We start from the raw sequence: 25,580 nt of genomic DNA, 5'->3' as shown, positions 1-25,580 counted from the left end.
TGGCTGACATTAATACATCAGCTTTCTTTTGTTTTGTTTTGTTTTTTGAGAGGGAGTCTCGCTCTGTCGACCAGGCTGGAGTGCAGTGGCGTGATTTCAGCTCACTGCAACCTCTGCCTCCCAGGTTCAGGAGATTCTCCCACCTCAGCACCACCATACCCAGCTAATTTTACGTATTTTTAGTAAAGACGGGGTTTCACCATGTAGGCCAGCTGGTCTCGAACACCTGACCTCAAGTGATCTGCCCACCTCGGCCTCCCAAAGTGCTGGGATTACAGGCATGAGCCACCGCGCCCGGCCTACACCGGCTTTCTTTTGGTCAATGTTTAGTTAGTTCATCTTTTCGCATCCCTTTATTTTTCAATTACACAATATGTTAAATACTCCGAAAGATGCAATGAGTAATTTAACAAACCTCTGTGTACCCACTGCCCAGCTTAAGAAATAAAACATCAGAATGTGGCCAGAACTCCCCAGTCTCATTCCTCTTCCTCTCCCCACCTCCCAGCAACCCCCACCCCACCACCAGGAAAACTGTCCTGAATTTGGTGCTCATCATTCCTGTGCAAGCTTTTATACATTTACTACATCCATATCATAAATAGCATATGATATTGTTTTGCACATTGTTCATCCTTAAATAGTAGCATACGCTATAAATACATTTAGTTCTAAGGCACTCATTTTCCCTTCTGCACAAACAGATCACACTTCTCTTATCCATTTCCCTGATAGTGAACATGCAGGTGATTTTCAGTTTTTTGTTATTACAAATAATGCTGCTAGGATGGCTTTACATGTTTCTTGTGCACTTGGGCAAAAAACTTTCCAGGGCATATACCTGGCAGGAACTGCTCATGCCAATTCCAGTGGAGGGGATATAATGAATTACTCCTCAGAGTGGTTCTACCAACCCACCAACAGCATAAAGAAACACTAATTTCTCCACTTCTTCTCTAAATCTTGTTAGATCTCTTAATTTTGGCTAAACTGACAGGTGGAAACGGTTGTTTCATTGAGGGTTTAATTTGCATTTCCCTGACTGCAGTAAAATTGATCAGGGTTTCTTCTCCTGCGAGTTACTTGTTTTTATCCTTTGTCCTTTCACACTACATCGTTTGTCTTTTAATCTATCTAGAATTGATTTTCACACTTGGTACAAGGTGGGAATCCAATTTCATGTTTTTCTATATAAATACTATCTGCAATGACAGCACTTGAGTTTTCTCTGTATAAATATTTCATCTGTAAATAATGACAGTTTTCTTTCTTGTCAATCCTGCAATTTTTATTTCATTTTTTCTTGTTCTACTGTGCTAAGACCCCTGATACTAATGTAATCTGCTAAGCATTTTTATTTGGAAGGAGTGTTAGGTCTTACTTAAAAAAAAAAAAAATTATCACAGGTATTTGAAGCATACATAGAGTGTAGTACAATGAGCCTTACATGCCCATCACCCAGTTTCAGCCATCAGCAACTCTGCAATCTTATCTCCACTCCTCTCACCTCTAGCTGACTGTGCTTGTGCTAGAATTCCAATGCTTTCTCTGATCATACAGGGTTTGTATCCACCTTAATCTGTTAGTATGACAAATTACATTCATAAGTTTTCTAATGTTGAATTGTCTTGCATTTCTAGGAAAAGTTCTAGTCAACTATAAAAATAATTTTTAAGAATATCTAGATTTGATTAGTGATGGTTTCCCCCGGATGTTTTCCTTCTGTGTTTGCAGAAGTGATCTGTATTTGCAGAAGTGATCTGTATTTTTCTTTTCTGATAGTGTCCTTGTTTAGTTTTTTTCATTATCAAGGCTACTCTAGTTTCATACAATGAGTGGCGAGCTATCCTTTTTTATATTCTGCGGAGGAGTCTGTATAAAATTGGAATAACTTCTTAAATAGCAGAATTCACGCATCATACTATCTGAACTTGGTAACTTGAGCAGGAGATTTTTAATTATTAAATTTTTTAAAATTTATTTTTTATTTCAATAGATTTTGGGAGAACAGGTGGTGTTTGGTTATATGACTAAGTTCTTTAGTGATTATCTCTGAGATTTTGGTGCACCCATCATGCAAGCAGCGTACACTGTAGTTTTTTTATTCCTCGTCCCCCTCCCACCCTTTCCCCAGAGTCCCTAAAGTCCATTGTATCATTCTTATGCCTTTGCAGCCTCATAACTCAGCTCCCACTTACGAGAACACACAACGTTTGGGTTTCCATTCCTGACTTACTTCACTTACAATAGTAGTCTCCGATTCCATCCAGGTTGTTGCAAATGCCATTATTTCACTCTTTTTAGGGCTGAGTAGTATTCTATAGTATACTGGTATACACTATATTTTCTTCATCCACTCATTGACCAATAGGCATCTGGGTTGGTTCCGTATTTTTTGCAATTCCAAATTGTGCTGCTATAAACATGCATGTGCAAGTATCCTTTTTTTTTGAGAATTGTCTATTCATGTCCTTAGCCCTCTTTTTAATGAGTTTTTTTTCTTGCTGATTTGAGTTCTTTGTAGATCCTGGATATTAGTCCTTTGTCAGATGTACTGATTGTGAAAATTTTCTCCCACTTTGTGGGATGTCTGTTTATTGATTATTTCTTTTGCTGTGCAGAAGCTTTTTAGTTTAATTAAGTCTCATACATTTATCTTTGTTTTTGTTGCATTTGCTTTTGGGTTCTTGGTCAAGAAGTCTTTGCCTAGCCAATGTCTAGAAGGATTTTTTCTGATGTTATCTTTATAACTCTTATGGTTTCAGCTCTTAGATTAAGTCTTTGACCCATCTTGAGTTGATTTTTGCATAAGGTGAGAGACGAGGATCCAGTTTCATTCTCCTACATGTGGCTTGCCAATTATCCCAACACCATTTGTTGAATAGGGTGTCCTTTCCCCACTTTATGTTTTTGTTTGCTTTGTCAAAGATCAGTTGGCTATAAGTATTTGGGTTGATTTCTGGGTTCGCTATTCTGTTCATTGGTCTATGTACCTATTCATATACCAGTACCATGGTGTTTTGGTGACTATGACCTTATATCATAGTTTGAAGCTGGGTAATGTGATGCCTCTAGCTTTGTTCTTTTTGCCGATCTTGCTTTTTTTTTTTTTTTTTTTTTTTTTTGAGATGGAGTCTCACTCTTGTCACCCAGCCTGGAGTGTAATGGATGGCGCAAACTTGGCTCAGAGCAAATTTCACCTTCTGAGTTTAAGTGATTCTTCTGCCTCAGCCTCCCAAGTAGCTGGGATTACAGGCGCAAGCCACCACACCTGGCTAATTTGTGTATTTTTTTAAGTAGGGATGGGGTTTCACCATGTTGGTCAGGCTGGTCTCAAACTCCTGACCTCAGGTAATCTGCCCGCCTTGGCCTCCCAAAGTGCTGGGATTACAGGCATGAGCCACTGCACCTGGCCTTTTTTGCTTAGTCTTGCTTTGGCTATGCAGGCTCTTTGTTGGTTCCATCTGAATTTTAGGATTGTTTTTTCTAGTTCTGTGAAGAATGATGGTGGTATTTTGATGGGAATTGCATTGAATTTGTAGATTGCTTTTGGCAGTATGGTCATTTTCACAATATTGATTCTACCCATACATGAGCATGGGATGTGTTTCCATTTGTTTGTGTTGTCTATGATTTCTTTCAGCAGTGTTTCGTCGTTTTCCTTGTAGAGCTCTTTCACCTCCTTGGTTAGGTACCTAAGTATTTTATTTTTTGCAGCTACTATAAAAGGGGTTGAGTTCTTTATTTGATTCTCAGCTTGATCGCTGTTAATGTATAAAAGAGCAAAAGAGCTACTGATTTGTGTACATTAATTTTGTATCCTGAAACCTTGCTGAATTCTTTTATCAGTTCTAGGAGCTTTTTGGAAGTCTTTGGGGTTTTCAACATAAATAATCATATCATCGGCAAACAAACAGCGACAGTTTGACTTCCTCTTTACCGATTTGGATGCCCTTTCTTTCTTTCTCTTGTCTGATAGCTCTGGCTAGGACTTCCAGTACTATGCTGAAGAGGAGTGGTGAGAGTGGGCATCCTTGTCTTATTCCAGTTTTTGGGGGAATACTTTCAAACTTTTCCTGGTTCAGTATTATGTTGGCTGTGGGTTTGTCACAGGTGGCTTTTATTACATTAAGGTATGTCTCGTGTATGCTGATTTTGCTGAGGGCTTAATCATAAAGCGATGCTGGATTCTGTTGAATGCTTTTTCTACATCTATTGAGATGATCGTGTGATTTTGGTTTTTAATTCTGTTTATGTGGTGTTATCACATTTATTGACTTGCATATGTTAAACCATCCCTCCATCGCTGGTATGAAACCCACTTTATCATGGTGGATTATCTTTTTAATTTGCTGTTGGATTCAGTTAGCTAGTATTTTGTTGAGGATTTCTGCATCTATGTTCATCAGGGATATTGGTCTGTAGTTTTCTTTTTTGGTTATGCCCCTCCCTGGTTTTGGTATTAGGGTGATATTGGCTTATAGAATGATTTAGGGAGGATTCCCTCTTTCTCTACCTTGTGGAATAGTGTCGATATGATTGGTACTAATTCTTCTTTGAATGTCTGATAGAATTCTGCTGTGAATCCATCTGGTCCTGGACTTTATTTTGTTTGTAATTTTTTTATTACCATTTCAATCTCACTACTCATTATTGGTCTGTTCAGGGTATCTAATTCTCCCTGACTTAAGCTAGGATGGTTGTATCTTTTCAGGAATTTATCCATCTCCTCTAGGTTTTCCAGTTTATGTGCATAAAGGTGTTCACAGTAGCTTCAAATAATCTTTTGTATTTCTGTGGTATCAGTAGTAATATCTCCCATTTCATTTCCAATTGAGTTTATATTTGGATCTTCTCCCTCATTTTATTGGTTAATCTCACTAATGGTCTATCAATTTTATTTATCTAAATAAATAAAAAAAATTTATTTGTCTAAATAAAACAAAAATTTTATTTGTCTAAATAAAACAAAAATTTTATTTGTCTAAATAAAACAAAAATTTTGTCTAAGTAAAATAAAAATTTTATGTCTAAGTAAAATAAAAATTTTATTTATCTGAATAAATAAAATAAAAATTTTATTTGTCTAAATAAATCTTTTTATTTATCTAAAAAGAACCAGCTTTTTGTTCAATTTATCTTTTGTAATTTTTTTTGTTTCAATTTCATTTAGTTCTGCTCTGATTTTCGTTACTTCTCTTCTTCTGGTGGGTTTGGGTTTGGATTGTTCTTGTTTCTTCAGTTGTGTGAGATGCGACTTTAGGTTGTCTATTTGTGCTCTTTCAGTCTTTCTGATGTAGGCATTTAAGGCTATGACCTTTCCTCTTAGCACTGCCTTTGCTGTATCTCAGAGGTTTTGATAGGTTGTGTCACTATTATCGTTCAGTTCAAAGATTTTTTTAAATTTCCATCTTGATTTCATTGTTGACCCAACAATCATTCAGGAGCAGGTTGTTTAATTTCCATGTATTTGCATGGTTTTGTGGGTGCTTTTGGAGTTGATTTCCAATTTTATTCCACTATGGTCTGAGAGAGTACTTGATATAATTTAGATTTTTTTTTTTTTTTTGAGACAGAGTCTCGCTCTGTCGCCCAGGCTGGAGTGCAGTGGCCGGATCTCAGCTCACTAAAAGCTCCAAATTTAGATTTTTTAAAATTTCCTAAGACTTGTTTTGTGGCCTATCATATGGTCCATCTTGGAGAATGTTCCATGTGCTGATGAATAGAATGTATATTCTGCAGTTGTTGGGTAGAATGCTCTGTAAATACCCGTTAAGTCCATTTGTCGTAGGGTACAGTTTAAGTTCATTCCTTCGTTGTTGACTTTCTGTCTTGATGACCTGTCTAGGGCTGTCAGTGGAGTATCAAAGTCCCCCGCTATTACTGTGTTGCCGTCGATATCATTTCTTAGGTCTAGTAGCAATTATTTTATAAATTTTAGAGCTTCAGTGTTAGGTGCATATATATTTAGGATTATGATATTTTCCTGTTGGACAAGGCTTTTTATCATTATATAGTGTCCCTCTTTGTCTTTTTTAAGTGCTGTTGCTTTAAAGTCTGTTTTGTCTGATAAAAGAATGGCTATTCCTGCTCGCTTTTAGTCTCCATTTGCACATGAAATATTTTTCCACCCCTTTAAGTTTATGTAAGTCCTTATGTGTTAGGTGAGTCTCCTGAAGACAGCAGAAACATAGTTCGTGAATTCTTATCCATTCTGCCATTCTGTATCTTTTAGGTGGAGCATTTAGGTCATTTACATTCAACATTAATATTGAGATGTGAGATACTATCCTATTCATTGTGCTATTTGTTGCCTGAATACCATGCTGTTTTTTCATTGTTATTGTTATAGAGGTCCTGTTGGATTTATGCCTTAAGGAGGTTCTATTTTGGTGTATTTCAAAGATGTTTTTCAAGACTTAGAGCTCCTTTTAGCAGTTCTTATAGTGCTGGCTTGGTAGTGGCAAATTCTCTCAGCATTTGTTTGTCTGTAAAAGATCTGTATCATTCCTTCATTTATGAGGCTTAGTTTCATTGGACACAAAATTCTTGGCTGATAATTGTTTTGTTTAAGGAGACTAAAGATAGGACCCTAATCAATCTCTTCTGGCTTGTAGGGTTTCTGTTGAGAAATCTTCTGTTGATCTGATAGGTTTTCCTTCATAGGTTACCTGATATTTTTGCCTCATAGCTCTTAAGATTTTTCCTTCATCTTGACTTTAGATAATCTGATGACTGTGTGCCTAGGCGATGAATTATTCTGCAATGAATTTCTGCAATGAATTTCCCAGGTGTGTTTTGAGTTCTTGTATTTGGATGTCTAGATCTCTAGCAAGGCTAGGGAAGTTTTCCTCAATTATTCCCTCAATTACGTTTTCCTAACTTTTAGATTTCTCTTCCTCCTTGGGAACACCAATTATTCTTAGGTTTGGACACTTAACTTAGTCCCATACTCCTTGGAGGCTTCGTTTTTTGAAATTCTTCTGTCTTTGATGGATAGGGTTAATTCAAAAGGTTTTTCTTTGAGCTCTGAAGTTCTTTCTTCAGCTTGTTCGATTCTGTTGCTGAGATTTTCCAGTGCATTTTGCATTTCTCTAAGTGTGTCCTTGATTTCCAGAAACAGTGATTTTTTTATGCTATTTCACTGAAGAATTTTCCTTTCATAACCTGTATCATGTTTTTTATTTCTTTAAGTTGAATTTCACCTTTCTCTGGTACCTCCTTGATTAGCTTAATAATTTACCTTCAGAATTCCTTTTCTGGCAATTCAGAGATTTTGTCTTGGTTTGGATCCATTGCTAGTGAGCTGGTGTGATCTTCTGGGTGTGTTTAAGAACCTTGTTTTGTCATATTACCAGAATTGTTTTCCTGGTTCCTTCTCATTTGGAACCAGAGGGAAGATCTGGGACTCAAGGGCTGCTGTTCTCTTATCTTGGGGGTGCTCCCTAGATGTGGTGTTCTCCCCTGCCCTTAGGAATGGGGCTTCCTGAGAGCCAAACTGCAATGACTGTTTTTGCTCTTGTGGGTCTACCCACCCAGTGGAGCTACCGGGCTTCAGGCTGGTACTGGGGAGTGTCTGTCAAGAGTCCTGTGATGTGATCCATCTTCAGGTCTTTCAGGTGCAGATAACAGCACCTGCTCTGGTGAGGGTAGCAGGGGAGTGAAATGGACTCTGTGAGGGTCCTTGGCTGTATGTTTGTTGAGTGTGCTGGTTTTATATTGGCTGGCCTCCAGCCAGGAGGTGGCACTTTCAAGAGAGCATCAGCCGAGGTCCTGTAGAGAGGATGCAAACTTGCCCTAAGGTAGCCTAGTTAAGTATTCAGGTTTCTCAGGGGTGGGCAGGACCACAGAGCCCCCCAGGAGATTATAACCTTTGTCTTCGGCCATCAGGGTGGGTAGAGAAAGACCACCAGGTGGGGGCAGGAATAGGGTGTCTGAGCTCAGACTCTCCTTGGGCGGGGCTTGCTGTGGCTGCTGTGGGGGATGGGGGTGTGGTTCTCAGTCCAATGGAGTTACCTTCCCAGGAGGATTACGGCCATTAGTCATACAGGTCCGCCAGGAAAGTGGGAGAAAGCCAGCAGTCACAGGCCTCACCCCACTCCCACGCAGCCCGCAGTCCAAAAGGCTGGTCTCACTCCTACCGTGCCCACCCCCAACAGCACCGAGTCTATTTCCAGGCAGCCAGTGCCCAGGGCTGAGAACTTGCCTGTGGTAGTTCCAAGAACTTCCTGTCGTAGTTCTTGGAGCAAAAGTTCATGATGTGAGTCTCCAGACGCTGCTCTGTCTGTCCGAGCAGAAGCTGCAAGCTAGTCCTTCCTCCTATCTGCCATCTCAATCCGATTCTGATCTAATTATTCAGTTTCTGAAATGGTTCCGTTTCCTGTTTTTTCTTCAGTTAATTTCTTCTTGGGTAAAAATACATTAGTATTTTTTATTCTAAATCATCCACTTTACTAAACGTATAAGCTTTTGTCGTGCTTTCAAATGATCTGGGTGGGTGGTGGTAACTCACTCCTGTTTGTGTCTGAAAGTGTCTTTAGCTCTGCCCTCACGCTTAAACCACAGCTGTCTGGATTCAGAATTCTTGGTAAATAGTGATTGTACCCCAATGTTTCCGTTACTTCTCCATGACCCTCTGGCATCTGTGCTCGTAAGATGTTGGCCATCAGACTATCTGTCATTATTTTATAGGAAATCTATTTTTCTAGGGCAGCATTTAAGATTTTCTTGAGATCACAATTTGTCTAGGTCTGGAATTATTTGTTTATCCTGCTTGACCATCTGAGCACATGTCCTCCGGGACTCACTCGGGAGGGGCACTGGCCACCCTCTCTTTTGCACCTCACATGGGAGCCTCCACTCCAGCCCACCCTCACTTCCTTCTCTCCAGGAAGCCTCACGACCTCATCTCCATGCCCAGCTGGCTCAGCCCCACCGCATCCTCCAGCTCACCCATGCTTTCTCTGATCATGTCCGGTGTACGGTTCACTCTACTTCTAAAATGTAAATAGCTATATATTTCATTTCTAGGATTTGATTTAGGTCTTTGCTTTGTTCTTACGTGCCTTTTTTCATAATTTTGTGTTTTTTTAACTGGTTCTCCCTTTACCCCTTGGAGGATGTTAGGCATATTCGGTTTAAAGTCATCTGTGTTGGTTCTGTTATTTCCTTTTCTTTGGGAATGATTACGCCTTCTGACTATAGATGCTGTTGGCACTGTCTGGGATGCTGGCTGTTCCCAGCCCTCAGTTTGCAGATCCACCATGAGCACAGCTGAAGCTGCTTTCTTCCTCCTCACATGCCCTCCCTACCCCACTCCCAACCCCATTCAGAAGCCGGGGCTCCCATCCTGGGATCTCAGGACCCTGGTTCAGATTCACCTGTGGGAATTACAGGCCTAGCTCCCAGTCAGCCCTGCCCTTCAGCCTTCCTGGTCTCTCCAGCTGAACAAGCCTTCACCCCTCCTCAGCCTCCTCCGAAGGGCCCAGGTACCTCCCCCAGTGCTCAGAGGGGGCTCAGCCACACCTGCACACTTCTGCTGCCATGGGACTCAGACTCCCAAGCCCATCTGCCGTTCTCAGGCCGTGTCCCGGTGCCTGGGTCTCTGGTGTCTCTCACCATTGTATGTTCTGTTCCATTTCTATTCCTCAGAGATTTTGTTTTTACTTGTCTAGGTCCTTTTAATTTCTAAATGTATTTTTTTTATCCTATTGCTGTGTTCAGAGCAGGGGGCATGTAATGTCTGAATCAGAGCATCATCTGATCACAAAAGCCCACTTTCCTCCCAACTTCGACTTCTCTCCCTCACCCCACTCAGGTCTTGTCTTGCAACACACACGGCAAAGCGTGCCTGTGGTCATGGACCGCGCCACCCCACTGGCATGGAGCCCCTCCCTGCAACAGCTTCTACAGGGCAAAGCCTCAGCCTGGCCCGCCCACACCTGGAGTTTCCCGTCCCACACCTGCCACCTCATCGCCACCCCAGACACTCCTCACGTTTTTGCTGCTTTGCTGGGAATGCGCTCCTCCCAGTTTCCCTTGCCTGACATTCAGGACCCTACGGGCTGCCCCAGGCCTGTGACCTCCCTGTCGTGCAGCTGGGAGACCACCCACCTCTGTCCCAGAAGCTGACATAGGTCTTGTCACCCACTAAGAGCTCAAAAACATTTGGGAGACCAAAGTCTGGGAAGTCACTGGCCTGTGAGCAGCCAAGGCTGTCAAGTCAGAGAGAGGGAGGACAGTCGGAGGCTGACAAGTGCCCCCGACTCGAAGAATAAGAGGAGAGGAGAAGAGGCAGCAACTCAAACATGAGACCAGAGAGGAAGAAGGGATGACAACAGCAAGGCCCTGACAGGCCTGGAGCAGATGCACCTCTGGGAGAAGAGCTGGCTCTGCCTGGCAGCGACTAGGAGCTGACGGGCCATAGGCTCCAGCCCAGCAGGGTGGGGGTGAGTGGGAGGATGCGAGAAAGTGGACAGTCGTGGAGGACTGTGGTGCAAATTAGGACAGAACTCCTCTTTCAGCCAATCGTCTAATTTGGTCTGAAGGGTCTGCTGGTAAGACTTCCTCCCTTTGAGAGAGTGAGACCGAAAGGACCCCTCTCTTCACACAGGTTGTAGGTTCCAGCCCTGACCAAGGGTAGGATCAGCAGCCCCAGGAGCCAGGGAGCCAAGCCGAGCCCCTGGCCTACGGCAAACGAAGCCTGTTGGGCCTCCCTAAGAGGCACCACAGGCAAGACAACAGCCGCCATCCTGTTCAGTCTCAGACATGGCATCCAAGTATGTTTCATGGGACAGGAATGCAAGGCATTCTCTCATCAGTAAGGCCAGTCATGGGCAGGACTGTGGGGCCACAGCCTATGGAAGGGGAGAGTACCCAACCAAGAAAGTCCTTGAAAGGGAACCCTCTGAGACGGCAGAGGCTGCGTAGGGAACCCTCCAAGAGGGCAGAGACTGCAAGAGCCAACAAGGTCTCCATCGTAGAGAAGTGGGCCCCCAGCCCCCACTTCCCAAGGAGCTGAGGGGGATAGTTTTCCAGATACAGATGAGAACTGGGGGGGTCACTGGGATCTGAGATAGTAGGGGGAGAAGTTTAGGAAGTGCTTTGTTTTTGTTCTCAGAGGATAAAAAACAGAAGTGCATGCAAGTCTCAGGAGCTAAAAGATAAACTGGTGGCTTGAAGGCCAGCTGGGCCCCCCGGGAACTACACTTGCTCCCTACGGTGCTGCCACAGAATCCAGCTTCCTTCACCGTAGGGGCTGGGGTCCCCGGACCTGGAGATCTGCATGTTGCCGACTGCCTATGCTTCCCTCGTTTGAGGAACACTGTGTCTGAAAGGTCGGCGATCTGGGCCGTGTGGAGGAACAAGGGAGGGAACGACAGGAGTCCGCCTTCCCAGCACCCAGGGGAGACGGGAGCCGGGCAGGCTGCAAATGTGCAGAGCAGGGGACTTACCTGGAAGACAGTGAGGATGGCGGCAGGGAAGGTGTCAAAGTTGGTTGTGGGAGTCTCATCCTGGAAGTTGAACCTGAGGAAAACAGGAAGGCTTGGGCAGCGGCAGTCCCGTCAGCAGCGAGGCAGCGCCTGCAGGCTCCAGCGTGGCCTCAACCTGCTTGCTTCAGGCTGCAGATGGCCACACACCAGCCCCTCTGAGGACCTTCCTGATGGGAAGGTGGGTGGAGGCAGCCGGGGCAGCACTGTCTGCTCTGAGCTCTGCTTCCCTGCAAGCCCCCAGCCTTGAGCTCTCCCTCCCAGGCCCACTTACTGTCCCCCAAACAGCTGCATCCCCAGCAGGGCGAAGACCACAATGAACAGGAAGAGCAAGAAGAGCAGGCTGATGATGGACTTCATGGAGTTCAGCAGGGACACCACCAGGTTCCGCAGGGAGCTCCAGTACCTGCGGGGCCAGGCAGGGGGTCTGAGCCAGCTCCAGACGCTGACTTCACACTCATGGCTCTCTGCAGCCACACTTAAGGCTCCAGTGACTTTCTAAACCCTGAGGGCTGCACACCTAGGTGTGAAGTTAGAGCTTTTCTCTGGAGTTTCAGGCCCACTACCCTGGACTTCTCTCCCCGAGGGCCCCATGGGAAGGCAGAGAAAAACACACCCAGTGCAGGACTCATCTCATCCTTCCAAACTGCTCCCTGTCCCTAGGTTCAGGAGGATGAGGCCACCATCCAGGTGGCCAGGCCCAATCCCAGACTTCATCCTCGGCCCCTCCCGGCCCCTCACTCCTCAACACCCAGTCAGCCACCAAGTGTCTCAGACCAGTGCCATGTGAAGCAAGTCCCACAACTGTTGTCATCAGCCCACAGCGGGAGGAGGAGCTACACCAGAACCTAGAGCAGATCTTCTGCAAGCGCTGTGGCCGGTGGCAGAGACCCTGGCTCCAGTGCCCCCTCACCAGGGACCAGGGACACGCGGCGTGGAGAGCTTGTAGGGTGGCACCACACAGACTCTCTGTGGTATCCCTCAACGCTCCCCATCCCAGAGGTCAGTGACCATGCCCTGCTCATGCACGGGTCCCCATGGCACACAGGCACCACCGAGGCTGCTGACGGCAACTGAGGGGCCGGTCCCTCATGTCCCTGTGCCTCTGCACGTGCTGTCCCATCTCCCTGGAATGGAGGGACTGCAGGAGAGACACCGGTCTCCTTCTGTGCTCACTCTATCCCTGGGCACCCCTGGGCTCCCAAACCGTGTCCTTCTCCCTGGTGCCCACATCAGAGGCCCTGCTATCCTCCATGGATTCTCTTACAAAGTACCTGAGGGCTAATGGCAGATGAGCTGGAAGACTCTGGGAAAGGAATGGAGCCTTCTCCTGGGACTAGCAGGAGTCTAGGCCAGCCTGCCTCAGGACAGGGTCACCTACTTCCTGGGAGAAAATGGAGCCCAAGATGCCAGACCTGGAGGTGGGGTAAAGGCAGCCCTGTGGACACTTCCTGAAGCCTCACACCAACAAGTTCTGGGAAGGCAACAGAAGTCTGAGGACACACAGCACAGAGCGCCAGTGAGGATTCATGGGCCCAGCGGGACTCAACTCTGCCCAAAACTCTTCTGCCTGTATAGCTTCATATCCTCCTATGGTCTTAGGTTTTGATTTAAAATGGATTGGAAAAGACCTGGGATTTCAGTTGCCCTGGGGAGGTCAGTGGGCTTCTGAGAGGTCGTCTTGGTCACTAGAGGTGTGACCTTGACCTGGCCCTGCATGGGCTCAGTGTCAACAGTTCTGCTCCTTGGGCCCTGCAGCTGCCAAGGACACACACCAAGGTCCATGCTGACCCACGTGTGCATCTGGTAGGGTCCAGCTGCTCAGGAGCCTCCACAGTGCAGCCTTTGCTGCTGATGAGACTGCTGTGAGGAGGGTCTCTCTCTCTTCCCCACTACAACTCTGGCAGTGAGGGGAAGGGTTTTCACCCTGGTCCTCCTCTCACTACCTGCATCTGTCACTTCCTGGGCTTCAGTCTCTTTGTAGGCAAACTGCAGCAACTCACTGCCAGAGTCAAGTGGGACATAACTGTAAACATGGTCTTGTCACTGCCATCGTCAGCAAGGTGCAGGGTGGAGAAAGCAGGCCTGGGCATGGGGGTCTGGCAGGTGCCAGGCTGGCTCAGTGAGAAGCTCAGGGCCATGGCAGGGTGCACACAGGCTCTCCAGAGGTGGAGCTGCAGGGGAGGTTGGCAGACTTGGGGGCTGGACGATGGAAAAGCTTCCATCTGATGACTTCTGTCTTCCTCATTAACTACAAAGCAAAGTCACCTTTGAAGGCTGGGAAGACGGGGTGGTGGTTTCAAGACAGGAGACGACGGGAAATCGTGGAAAGCAAGTGAACAAGAAAGCTAAAGGGTGTGTCGGCAGCACGGAGGCCAGTCTGGGATGGCCCTGAGGGCAGATGTGGCCCCACAAGGCTGTTTTGGAGCCACCTTTTGTATTTAAACCAACTGTAAGCCACAGAGAGAGCTTCTGGGTGCTGTGAACTCCTGGGGACAAGCACCCTGTGTGGCTGATCCCACGTCTTCTCCACCCTACACCTGCCCTCGCCTGGGAGTGCGGGGGACGTACTTCGTGACTTTGAAGATCCTCAGCAGGCGGAGGGCCCGCAGCACGCTGATCCCAAAGGAGCTTCCCGGCTTGATGGCCGCCCAGACCACTTCAAAGACGCTCCCCACGATGACCTGCAACGGGATGGCATTAGCCTTGGGTGCACCGCATCTGCACCTGTGCATGCAGATGGATGTGTGTGCGCACTCTGCGTGGCTGCACCTCTCCATAAGGAACCATCCTGCTTCCTTGTCTGACAATCAAGCCAGACAGGGTAACACAAGGCACACACCTCACACTGAGCTCCTGGAACCTTTGGGGAAGGCTGTAGAGTCCCACCAGTCCTGGTACCCGCCCTCCCTCCCACCCCCCACCCCCCACCACAGACACACCAGGAGGACACAGGATATAGACCACGTTAGGCCTGCTGGCTTCCTGGCAGATCTTACAACCACCTGGTCTAATACCTCCTCTGTGCTTGACCACAGCCTGGTGACACTGGTGTCTTCTTCAACACCTCTGGAGCTGGGCAAACTCTCAGACAGCCCTGACTCTTAGACTGTTCTCTCACAGACTAGCAAAATCTATCTCCCTGTAACTTCCCCTCCCTGGTTCTGCCACTACTCCAAGATACTCAGATTCATAAATTGCATCTTGAGTCTTTTCTTCTCCCAATGACCAGGAAACAGCACATGCCACCAAGAACAGATTATGGCAAGCCTGCCTGTTTGTTTCATGCACTGTTGATGTTGATGAGCTGGAATTTGTGAGCAAGGTACACATCCTTCCTTCCAGCCGTTCCTCAGATAGACTGTGAGGAGGGCTGTCCTGGTCAGGGCCTGGTGTGAGGGACTCAGAAAGGACAGACCAGTGGGGCTGGAACACAGCAGACCCTTTACCACCTTCCCTCTGGACAGGACAAGCAAGGGGCCCCAAACTGAATTCTCTCCCAGGCCACTACCTCAAGGGGCACAATCTGGGCTCACAGTCAGCAGGAGCACCCATGTCTTCTTCATGTGTGTTTAATTCTCATTTCCTCTAAGCCACACTTCTGCAACTGGTGTGGAGAATTCAAATGTTGAGCCTCTCAAACTCAATTATATTGTATTTGGGACATATATTTTCCAAAGTTTCAGTCATTTCCACCAATTTCACATCAACTGCAAAGCTGATGAGCTTAACGTCAATGCTCTCAGGAAGTCACTGAGAGAACGATGAATATGCTAAGACAGAGCCCTAAGGTACATCTCTAGAGACTTCCCTACAGGTTGACACTAATCTGTTAACCAGCATGTCTGGGAATGGCTGTGCACCATTTATGGATCAACTCAAATGCACAGTCATCTGCTGCACATTTCTCTACCTTGTCCACAGATCGCCATTCAGAGAATATCTAACGTTCTGTCAACAACCAGGTACACCAATATCCACAGCACCTGTGATAACCCTATCAATACAACAAACTGGGTGAGCTTGCCACCCCAGTCTTGCCAAGAGTGCCATCTGTTCTTGGTGATCACATGTGGCCCTTGATCATCACCACCAACTTTTCTCTGCACTAGCAAATCATCCAGATGTTTGCCTAGGGTTGAAGATTGCAGTTTTCTAAACATACTTTCTTCACATTGCCAGTCTTCCAGCATCTCTCCTGTTTTCCACTAATTATCAAAATTTGTCCTCACTGGTTCATGTAGTAGGCAGCCTCTAAGATGGCCTCAGTAATCCCTACCACCCAGTATTCACTCCCTTGTATAATGCTATCCCCTTAAGGATAAGTTGGACCTAGTGACTCACTCTTAGTAAACAGAATACAGCAAAAGTGATGGGATGTCACCTCTGAGATCAGATTACAAAAGGACTGGTTTCTGTCTTGGGAACTCTTGACTCTTTCTCTGAACACCAGATATCGTGTCATAAGGACACTCCGGCAGCTGGGAGAGGCCCATGTGACCAGGAACAGAGGCCTGCCAGCAGCCACACCAGTAAGCCTGGAAGCAGATTTTTTGAGGTCCATTGACAGCCACAATGAGCATGAGGCTGGAAGTGAATTCCCCAGCCCCAAATGAGCCTGAGAAGACTGCAGCCTCACTAGAGACTGCAAGCCAGGTGCACCCAGTTAAGCCACCCTGATTCCTGACTCACAGAAACAGTGAAATAATAAATATTTGTTTTCTTATGCCACTAAGCTTTTGGGTAATTTGTTCTCCAGCAGGAAAAGTCAATACAGATTTTGGAATCAGAAGTGGGGTGATGCTGTGATAAAAACCTAAAATGTGGGAGTGGTTTTGGAACCAGAGGATGGACACTGAGCAGCACATTAATGAAGGGCTAAAGCGCACTTAACACACAATTCATAGAATTTTGGACATTAAGCATGCTGCACATCAGGGTCTGCAGGAAAGCGAGGAGAACTTCATAGGAAGCTAGAGGAAGGGGTCCTGTTGTGTGCTGGCAGAAAATTTAGCCACACTGTTGCATGCAGCTATGTAAAAAGCAGAAAACAGGCAAGGCGCAGTGGCTCATGCCTGTAATCCCAACACTTTGGGAGGCTGAGGCAGGCAGATCACTTGAGGTCAGGAGTTTGAGACCAGCCTGACCAACATGGTGAAACCCCATCTCTACTAAAAATACAATAAAAATAGCTGGACGTGTTGGTGGGTGCCTGTTAGCTACTCAGGAGGCTGAGGCAGGAAAATTGCTTGAACCCAGGAGGCAGAGGTTGCAGTGAGCCGAGATCATGCCACTGCACTCCAACCTGGGCAACAGAGCAAGACTCTGTCTCAAAAAAAAAAAAAAAAAAGTAGAAAACATGCTTAATAAACCAGGGGATCAACCTCAAGAGATCTCAGAGCCAAGTGCTGAAGGTGCCACCTGATGTCTTCTTGCCGCTTATAGTCAAATGTGAGAGGAGAGAGCTAAACCAAGGAAAGTGCATTAAATAAAAGGAAGCCAGGACTTGCTGGTTTTGAATATGCTTAGCCTCTCCAGATCTCAACATTAATAATGACAAGGTCTCAACAAAGATATGGAAAAAAATGCTCAACACCACTAATCAGAGACGTGCAAATCAAAACCACAGTGAGATACCATCTAACACCAGTCAGAATGGCTATTACTAAAAAGTCAAAAAACAACAGATGTTGGCGAAGCTACGGAGAAAAGGGGATGTTGGTGGGAATGTAAATTAGTCCAGTCACTGTGGAAAACTGTTTGCGGATTTCTCAAAGAACTAAAATAGAACTACCATTTGATCCAGCAATCCCACTACTGGTTATATACCCAAGGGACTATAACTCATTCTACCAAAAAGACACATGCATTTGTTCACCACAGCACTATTCACAACAGCAGGGACACAAATCAACTTAGGTGCCAGTTAACAGTGGATTGGGTCAAGAAAATGCGGTATATATACACCATGGAAGTCTGCACAGCTATTAAAAAAAATAACATGTATTTTGCAGTAATATGGATGCGGCCAGAGGCCATTATCCTAAGTGAATTAACGCAGAAACAAACACCAAATACCACACATTCTCACAAGTGGGAGCTAAACAAGGATACACATGGACACAAAGAAGGGAACAATAGACACTGGGGAGTACTAGAGGGAGGAGGGAGGGGGAAGGGGTTGACAAACTATCTTCCGGGTACTATGCTCACTACCTGGGTGATGGGATCGTGTGTATCCCAAACCTCAGCATCACACAATATACCCATGTAACAAACCTGCACATGTAATCCCTGAATCTAAATAAAACCTGAAATTTTAAAAAGAGAGAAAGGTGGCATGGTCTAAAGATGAAGCCAAGGGCAAGACTGTGACTTTTATTTGAGATCCCGAAAGGATCAAAGGTGGTGCCTCAGAGCACTACTCACCCACACTTTCAGGCTCTTCAAAGAGATTGAGGGTGCCTCACACATCCGGTCAATGAAGCAGGAACTTCTCTAAGACACTGGAGGTGCTGACCCTTAGCATCTCAACAGGAACACAGACAGAAAAGGTCTAAGGCCTAATAGGTGTGGGTAGAACTTTTTTCTAATAAAGTGAACCCCAAGCTTCACAACATATCCATAAAGTTCTTAGAGGACATATATGCAGAGACATCACCAACTTGGACTGAAAGAATCAAGACAATACAAAACGAAAATAGGTCTTCAGATTCCCAAAATTCTGCCAGTGGGAAGTAGGCTGAGAAAATCATTCAGCTGCAAACCTGAACTACCTTTCATGGAAAAGCAAAGGGAGTGAGAGGACAGAACCAAGAGCCCAGGGGGCTTCCTGGCTGTAACAATGAATCCCAGACTTTCCAGCATGTGCCCAGCTGGATTTCAGAATCCCTATGGACCAGTGGCTCAGCTTTCTGCTGTCCCCTTGCTGAGCAGGAATATCTACTGCAGTTACCCTATGCCCATCCTACGACTGCACACTGAATGTTGAGTGTAGATAACTCTCTAGTTCCACAGGTCAACAGATTAAGAGGCACCGCGGCCACTGCACTTAGGGAACTACATTCAAGGAGCCTCACCCACACCTGGACCTAACTGAGGATGAGATTCTGGACTTTGAGCTGATGCTATAATGGATAAGATTTTGGGGCGTTGGCAGGGGTGAAGGTGTTTTACACTGGGAAGGATATGAGCCACCGACAGCCAGAGGGCAGGCTGTGGCAAGCAGCCTCTTCCGTGGCCCCAGTGGTCGTCACTGTCTGGTGTTCACATCCTTGTGTAATACCTGCTCCCATATATTCCTCTCCCCAGCCCAGTCACTGGGCCCAGTGACGCACTCCTAACTAAAGACTATGGCAAAACTGATGGGATCTTTCTTTCAAGACAGAGTTTCTATAGCTTCTGTCTTATGTACATACTCTCAGTTCTCCCCCTCAGACCACAGCTGAGGACATTCCAGCAGCCTATGGAGAGGCCACATGACCAGGAACCCGGCCTTCCAGCAACCAAATGCATGAGCTTGACACCAGATTCTCCAGTCCCAGTCAAGCCATGGAATGACCATACCCTTGGCCTTCAGCTGGGCTGAAGCCTCATAGGGGACAGTGCGCCAGAGATACCCAGTGCCACACCTGAATTCCTAACCCATAGAAATGTGAGACAGATTTTTGTAGTTTAAAGCTGTTAAGTGTTAGAAGAATGTGTTATCTTATGTGCAAATTATCCCCATGTCCTGAGATCCAGTCAGTTCTGATCAGAAGATTAGAAGATATGAAAAAGATCCCTGCATCTCTGACATCTCCATCTCTTCAGCTCCCTTGGCCGATGCACTCAGAGCTTCTTTGTGACCACGAAGTCAAAGGGTAAGAAGGGTTGTTGTCTTCCCACCATCTATCGAAATCACAGGTCTCCATGTCTCAGAGAGCACCCTGGATGGCCACCGCCTTCCCTTCCTCAGAGATCAGAAGCATAGCATGATGCAGAACCACTACCCCTGAGGCCAGAAAGCCAGGCTCACCCACTGACTCCTCTCAAACCGATGGGCAGCCTGGGGCCAGTCACACAATGTCTGCCATTATCATCAGTAAAATGAGAGTCCTTGTGAGGATTCAACAAAATCACAGACACAAATGTCTACCACCTGTAGAAGTACAGTGCTCATGAGAGAAAAAGTCTGATTAAGGTGAATTTTCTAACGGAAGCTTTACTACCACGGTCCAGGCCCCTCTCTGGCTCCTGTAAACTCTGCAGAGCTCCAAACCCTCCCTTGGGGGGGCGGCACTCCTACTCCCCACTCCTTCCTGAGGAGGCAGTGCTCCCACCTGTCACTCCTTCAGGGGAGGGCACTCCTTCATGGAAGGGGTAGTGCTCCCACCCTTCACTCCTTCCTGAGGGGGGGCAGTGCTCCCACCCTTCACTCCTTCCTGGGGGGGGGGGGGACAGTGCACCCGTCACTCCTTCCTGGGGGGGCAGTGCTCCCACCTGTCACTCCTTCCTGGGGAGGGGGCAGTGCTCCCACCTGTCACTCCTTCCTGGGGAGGGGGCAGTGCTCCCACCTGTCACTCCTTCCTGGGGGGGAGGGTAGTGCTCCCACCCTTCACTCCTTCCTGGGGGCGGCAGTGCTCCCGTCACTCCTTCCTGGGGGGGCAGTGCTCCCACCTGTCACTCCTTCCTGGGGGGGAGGGTAGTGCTCCCATCACTCCTTCCTGGGGGGGGCAGTGATCCTGTTACTCCTTCCTGGGGGGGCAATGCTCCCACCTGTCACTCCTTCCTGGGGAGAGGGCAGTGCTCCCACCTGTCACTCCTTCCTGGGGGGAGGGTAGTGCTCCCACCCTTCACTCCTTCCTGGGGGGGCAGTGCTCCCACCTGTCACTCCTTCCTCGGGGGGAGGGTAGTACTCTCACCCTTCACTCCTTCCTGGGGGGGTAGTGCTCCCACCTGTCACTCCTTCCTGCGGGGGTAGTGCTGGAAGCATTGTTACTCCTTCCTGAGGGACTCTGCTCCCAACTTTCACTCCACCCTGAGGGGGGCAATGCTCCCACCCTTCACTCCTTCCTGGCGGGGGTAGTGCTCCCACTCATCACTCCTTGTCACTCCCACTTGTCACTCCTTACTGGAGGGTTTGAAATGCTCTGGTACAAAGACTTGGAGGGGGTACTTACTCCCACTCCTCCCTCCTCCCGCAGGGGGCAGCTTGCCCACCCATCATTCTTAGCCTCCAGCAGGAAGACTCAGAACTCAGCCTCTGGGCAGGTGCCGACAGTGCCACATCCCTAGGCTCTGGGTTCAGGTCCTAGGAAGTGTCCTGTGCTCCCTGCCGGGTTCCAGTGAGGAGATTCTCGGACTGCCCTGCCCTGCCCTCTGTGCTCGAGTGTCATGGTAAGCTGTGAAACACACTGCCTCCAAGGCTTCTCCCACCTACAGAAATTGGTAAAGAGTCCCAGGCCAGGGCCACCACCTCCCCCAGCCCCACAGAGAGGGCAGGACCATCATGGCCTATCATGCCCTAACCCCCAGAAGTGCTGGTGAATGTACCCAAGCCTGCCCAGGGCTAGAGCCCCCCTGAGCTCCACTGGGGAGAGACTGAGCCCTCCATAGGTTTGTGAGATCCCAAGCATGGAGGTAGCTGCAGAGCCTTCAGCTGATTGTGAAAGTCTATGGACAGGATCAGAAGAGGGAAGGGTGACATCCCGCCAACAGACAGCGACTGAGGCTGACACTCCCATCAGTCAGGCCCAGCCAGGACAGGCCTCCCTCTGCCAGCTCCCTGCTCCTCACTGTCTTCAAGCAGCCTTTCTGACCCATGTAGGGTCGCAGACCCCAGCCCACACGGGGCATGGCCTATGGGAAGGGGCCGTGTGCGCCGGAAGGAAAAGATACAGCCTGGGCCCCTGTGGGCCCCTGATCAGGCCTCTCACTCACCCCAAAGTCGAAGCAGTTGAAGGAGGACCGGAAGTAGCTTCTGGGCCCCAGGCCATACATCTTCAGGGACATCTCTGTGAGGAAGAGACCCAGGAAAACAAACTCTGCAAAATCTAGGAGAAGCCGGAGAAGAGGGGGATTAGCTCGAGGCCTCCTCCCACTCTGGCTCCAGCCCACACTGGAGGACACCAGACCTCTGGGCCTTCCCAGGGCTGAGCCTTCCAGGCCTGGCCTATGGTCCCATGCTCTGAAGTCTCAGCCCAGGAAAGGAACGATGGATTCAGAGGGACACGGAGAGGTACCTGTTCCGGTCTGAAAGGTGGTGAGTCCCTAGTGCCTCTGAGACCCAGAGAAGTACGGGCTCAGCAGGAGGCAAGCTCCCGAGATCAGCCCAGGTGTGAGTTCTGGGGTCATGGGGGTGCCCCCTCCTTACCAGAGGAGGGCCTGGGGCTATGAGGCAAAGGGCCCCATTTACCCCAAGGAGAGGCCCAGCTACAGCTTCCAGCTGGTCCTTCCGCCTCTGGCCTCACCCTAATCTCTGACCGAAGGTGGGGTCCCTCAACCTCCTTGTCAGAATCTCCCATCTTTCCACTGGGACTTCCCAGTGGAAAGACGCCTCTTCCCAAGATGGCCACGGCACTGTGGCTGACTTGTATTCTGTTCACGTTTGCTGCCCTGAGGGGAGACCTCCTCCATCACCGCACTCCTCTCCAGCACAAGGCTGCCAAGAGGCACTGTCCTCTTGCACTGTCACCGAGTCACACAGAGGTTCCTGCAGGCACAGCAGCAGTGGAGGGGAGCTGTCTTGGGCCCAGGAGTCCTGCTGACCCTTCCAGGCCTCAGGACTGAGGGAGGCTATGCTGGGGCTAGAGGGCTGTGCTGGGAATTCAAGGTACACAGACTCTGCTCACCCAGCCCAAGCAGAAAGAGGGAGGCAGCACAAAAGAACGCCATGGCTCCATAGCTCGGTGAAGCCACAGGCAGCAGGAGGCCCAGCGAGGCCCAGCCACTGGCTGAGCCAGGAGTCCTAGGCATCAGGGTGAGGCCACTGTCTCTGACTCTCCTCCCAAAGGGTTGGGCAGGGATTGGCTCTTAAACTTCTCACAGTGCTGGTCAGGCCAAAGGCACCATGGCTCTGCCGGGGCAGCAGGGGCTAAGGAGGTGGCAGAGCCCACATGGAGAACAAGGTCCTGGGAGGGCATGAAGGGCAGGCCCCTGAGAGTCCACAACTGGGCAGAGTCCAGCTCAGCCTTCCCAGGGCTTCTGAATCCCCCTCTACAGTCTCTGTTGGGACACGGGACCTTCAGCAGACACAACTCCTGATAAAGCAGACACTGGAAGAGGGGGCCACACACTCTTCCCACTCCTATGCTCCTAAAATCTCCTCCACCAAGGGCTATGCTGCACAGGTCCAGACAGCCTCGGTCGGGGGCAAGTCTGCAGCAGCCCAGACCTGGGACAAGCAGAGATGACAACTTCACAGACCACTCAGGCACCGTGCAAACAGACAGGAGTCTCAGGGAGGGGACACCCCGCTTTGTATGGCCTGAGCACACGGACAACCAGTTCCTTGGAGCAAGTCACCTGCAGCAAGCCTGGCCTCTGACACCAGCCAGAAAATCACTAGGCACTCAAGCTAAGCATGGGATGATAACAAGGCCAAGCAGTGTCCCTGGAGAAGCCGAGAGTCCCCTGTGAGAGGCATGGATGCCCAGCGACCCTCAGGCAGGGCTGCTCGGGAATGGAAGGATCCACCCTCAACTGAGACCACTGGACCCTACAGCTCTGACCTGGGCCTGGCTGTGCAGACCACCAGGTGTGAGATGTGGCAGGAAAGCTGTGCCCCCTGCAGTCCAGCGCAGAGCACCCCAGCAAGCCCAGGGGAATATACAAGCAGCTTGGAAAGTCCCAACACACCTGGCCACAAAGTCCCAGAGCCCCTCTGCATGGGTCACAAAGGTCTCAGGCTCCCCACATGAGGGGCTCGGGCCCAGGGAGGAGGCCCCAGAGATGGGACTGCTGGCACCCACACCCTAGATCTGGGAGGGGAGGCTACCCAGGCACACACCTTGCTCCCCAGGAGACCAAAGTGAGAGCACTTTGCAAGGAACAAGTACAAGAAATGCAAATGGTAAAACTTTCAGAGAAAGAGATCTGAAATCCTCCAACATCCTGTCTGCCCTCTCACTCTCCCTAGGAACGGACGCCCTCAGCCTCACATACTCAGCCTCACATACTCAGCCTCCACTCTGAGGCCCAGAAAGGGCATTCATTCGTATACTCTTGTATCATGCATCCTACCAGCAGGCACTGGTGCTGTTTTGAGCCAGCATGGGGACAGAGTTCACCCTTTTCCCCAGGAGTTCACAAGCTGAGGGGGAAACAGACAGATCGCTAAAACCAGGTTTTGTCTTCTAAGAGGATAGTGTGCTATGGGAGCAGAGGGAGGGAGAGCAAGTCTGGTGAGCTGCATAAGGCCCCCCAGGGGCTCACAGGATGGCAAGGCCTGACGGTGCCCCTCTTAACCACTCAAGCCTCAGTTTTGAAGGTTCTGGCAATGTATTGAGGGCAGGTCCTTGAAGAATGGACAGCCGAGGTGCACAGAACCCACGATGAGCCCCTGCGAAGCTGCTCTAGGCTGGGCGGCCACACCTCCTTGCCTCTGGCAAGCCTGTCCTACCCACTGAGCAAGCCTCCCTCAGGCCCAGCCCGGCTGTCAGGGACACTGCCCACATTTCCCTCCAGCCGTTTTTCCCTCAGTGACACAATGAAGCCAGGAACTCCAGGAAACCGCAGAGAAGATACAGCAGCGGTCTATGGTCAGGGATGCCTGTAGCCTCACCAACGCCTAGACACTCCCAGCCCTGCGCTCCCGCACAGCAGACACGCGACTGGGCTGTGCAGCCCCACCCCTACCCCACTGCCTGCCAACAGCCTCTCACGGGGAAGAACAGGCCTAGTCACTGGGTCAGGAGGAAGTCCTTGGCCCCCACCTGACCCCCAAGGGTGGGAAAACCTTAGCTGGAGGACTCAAGAGAGACACTGAACTCAGGCCCAAGAAAAGTCCCGAGGTACCACCCTGTGGGCCCCAGGACATGTCAATCAGGAGCTGGGACAGGCAGTTCCATGTACACAAGCTGCTTCTGGACCTGCAGCCGCCCAGGGAGCCTGAGCCGGAGCTCCCTTGGCTCCTTTTGCTTCTGATGCCCGCACCATCTCCCTGTTCGCAAATCGTAGATTTCAATGTCAAGTTTGGGAAACTGTAGCCCAGAGTTCCACCCCAACACAGCCACTCTCCCACCCATGCTTCCAGGTGACCTGCAGCCCCATCTCTCCCACTGTGGAGCTGTCAGATCCTGCAGCTCAGGGAACCCTCACACTCCTGGGAAGAGCAGCTGAGGCCCTCTGGTCTACAGAGCAGGGCTCAGCCGGCCAGCTAGGGCCCTGGTGAGGCCACCATCACAGCGGGACACAGTGACAGCCAGGCTGGAACTGGGAGCTGGGACAGTTCTTCTCTGGAGTCGGAAAAGGCTTTCCTGGGTGCCTCGGCAGCTTCAGGCAAACACGGCCCTCAAGGGGAGACTGAGGCCCTCCAGGGAGCCCCAAACAGGCCCTGTCTCCAGATCAGCTGTAGACGCCCAGCAGGGTGAGTGCAGCTGACCCCTGGGGTCGGGAGGGCTGAAGCACTACCTGACAGGACATAAAACATGGGTGGACTCTTTGGTTTTGATCCTCTTTGTGAAGTAAGACCACAGAGCAACACTGTATTCCACACGGGACAGAGAGTCCAAGGCTGTGAAAGACCAGGCCTGGAGAGGCCCATCCTGGCCCCGGTCCTGAGGCTGTGAAGGACCAGCTCTGGAGGAGCCCATCCTGGCCCCTGTGCTGAGGTTTGTGGAACAGAACTGCAGATAGTTCACTCCACGGAAGGGCATGAATGCATCCAGACTCACCCAATTGTAAAGAAAAATGAAGGTAACAAGGGGAACCCAGGGAGGGTAAGAAGCCAGGACTCTCCCCTCAGGAATCCGGGGCAGAATCAGCAGCCACGTGGTGGAAAGGAGCGTGGGGCTAAGTCCCCTGTCTGTGGGTCTGAAGCCCTCTCGGGGGAGGACACCCATTTGCCTGGCCTGACTCGCCCCTGGTCGTCCCACATATATGCTGCCCTGG

General features: G+C 49.1%; 1 protein-coding gene across 23 annotated transcripts in view; it reads right to left on the bottom strand.

Annotated features, from left to right (window-relative positions):
• Positions 1–25,580, bottom strand: part of CACNA1B (calcium voltage-gated channel subunit alpha1 B) — a 243,343-nt gene that overhangs the window by 122,728 nt on the left and 95,035 nt on the right. For all 23 annotated transcript variants that reach the window (XR_004031497.1, XR_004031498.1, XR_004031496.1 and 20 more), the window contains 4 exons: positions 21,411–21,523; positions 14,061–14,173; positions 11,764–11,895; positions 11,454–11,526 (listed from right to left, as the gene is read on the bottom strand). Coding sequence is in view for 19 of the 23 variants with exons in the window: in XM_030818353.1 (XP_030674213.1) it covers positions 11,454–11,526; positions 11,764–11,895; positions 14,061–14,173; positions 21,411–21,523 (431 nt within the window). In the remaining 4 variants the exon portion in view is untranslated. The remainder of the gene's footprint in view (positions 1–11,453; positions 11,527–11,763; positions 11,896–14,060; positions 14,174–21,410; positions 21,524–25,580) is intronic.

The sequence above is a fragment of the Nomascus leucogenys genome, chromosome 8 (genome assembly GCF_006542625.1).
Source record: "Nomascus leucogenys isolate Asia chromosome 8, Asia_NLE_v1, whole genome shotgun sequence".
Classification (NCBI taxonomy): Eukaryota; Metazoa; Chordata; class Mammalia; order Primates; family Hylobatidae; genus Nomascus; species Nomascus leucogenys.
This window is presented reverse-complemented; position numbering and strand designations above follow the sequence as displayed.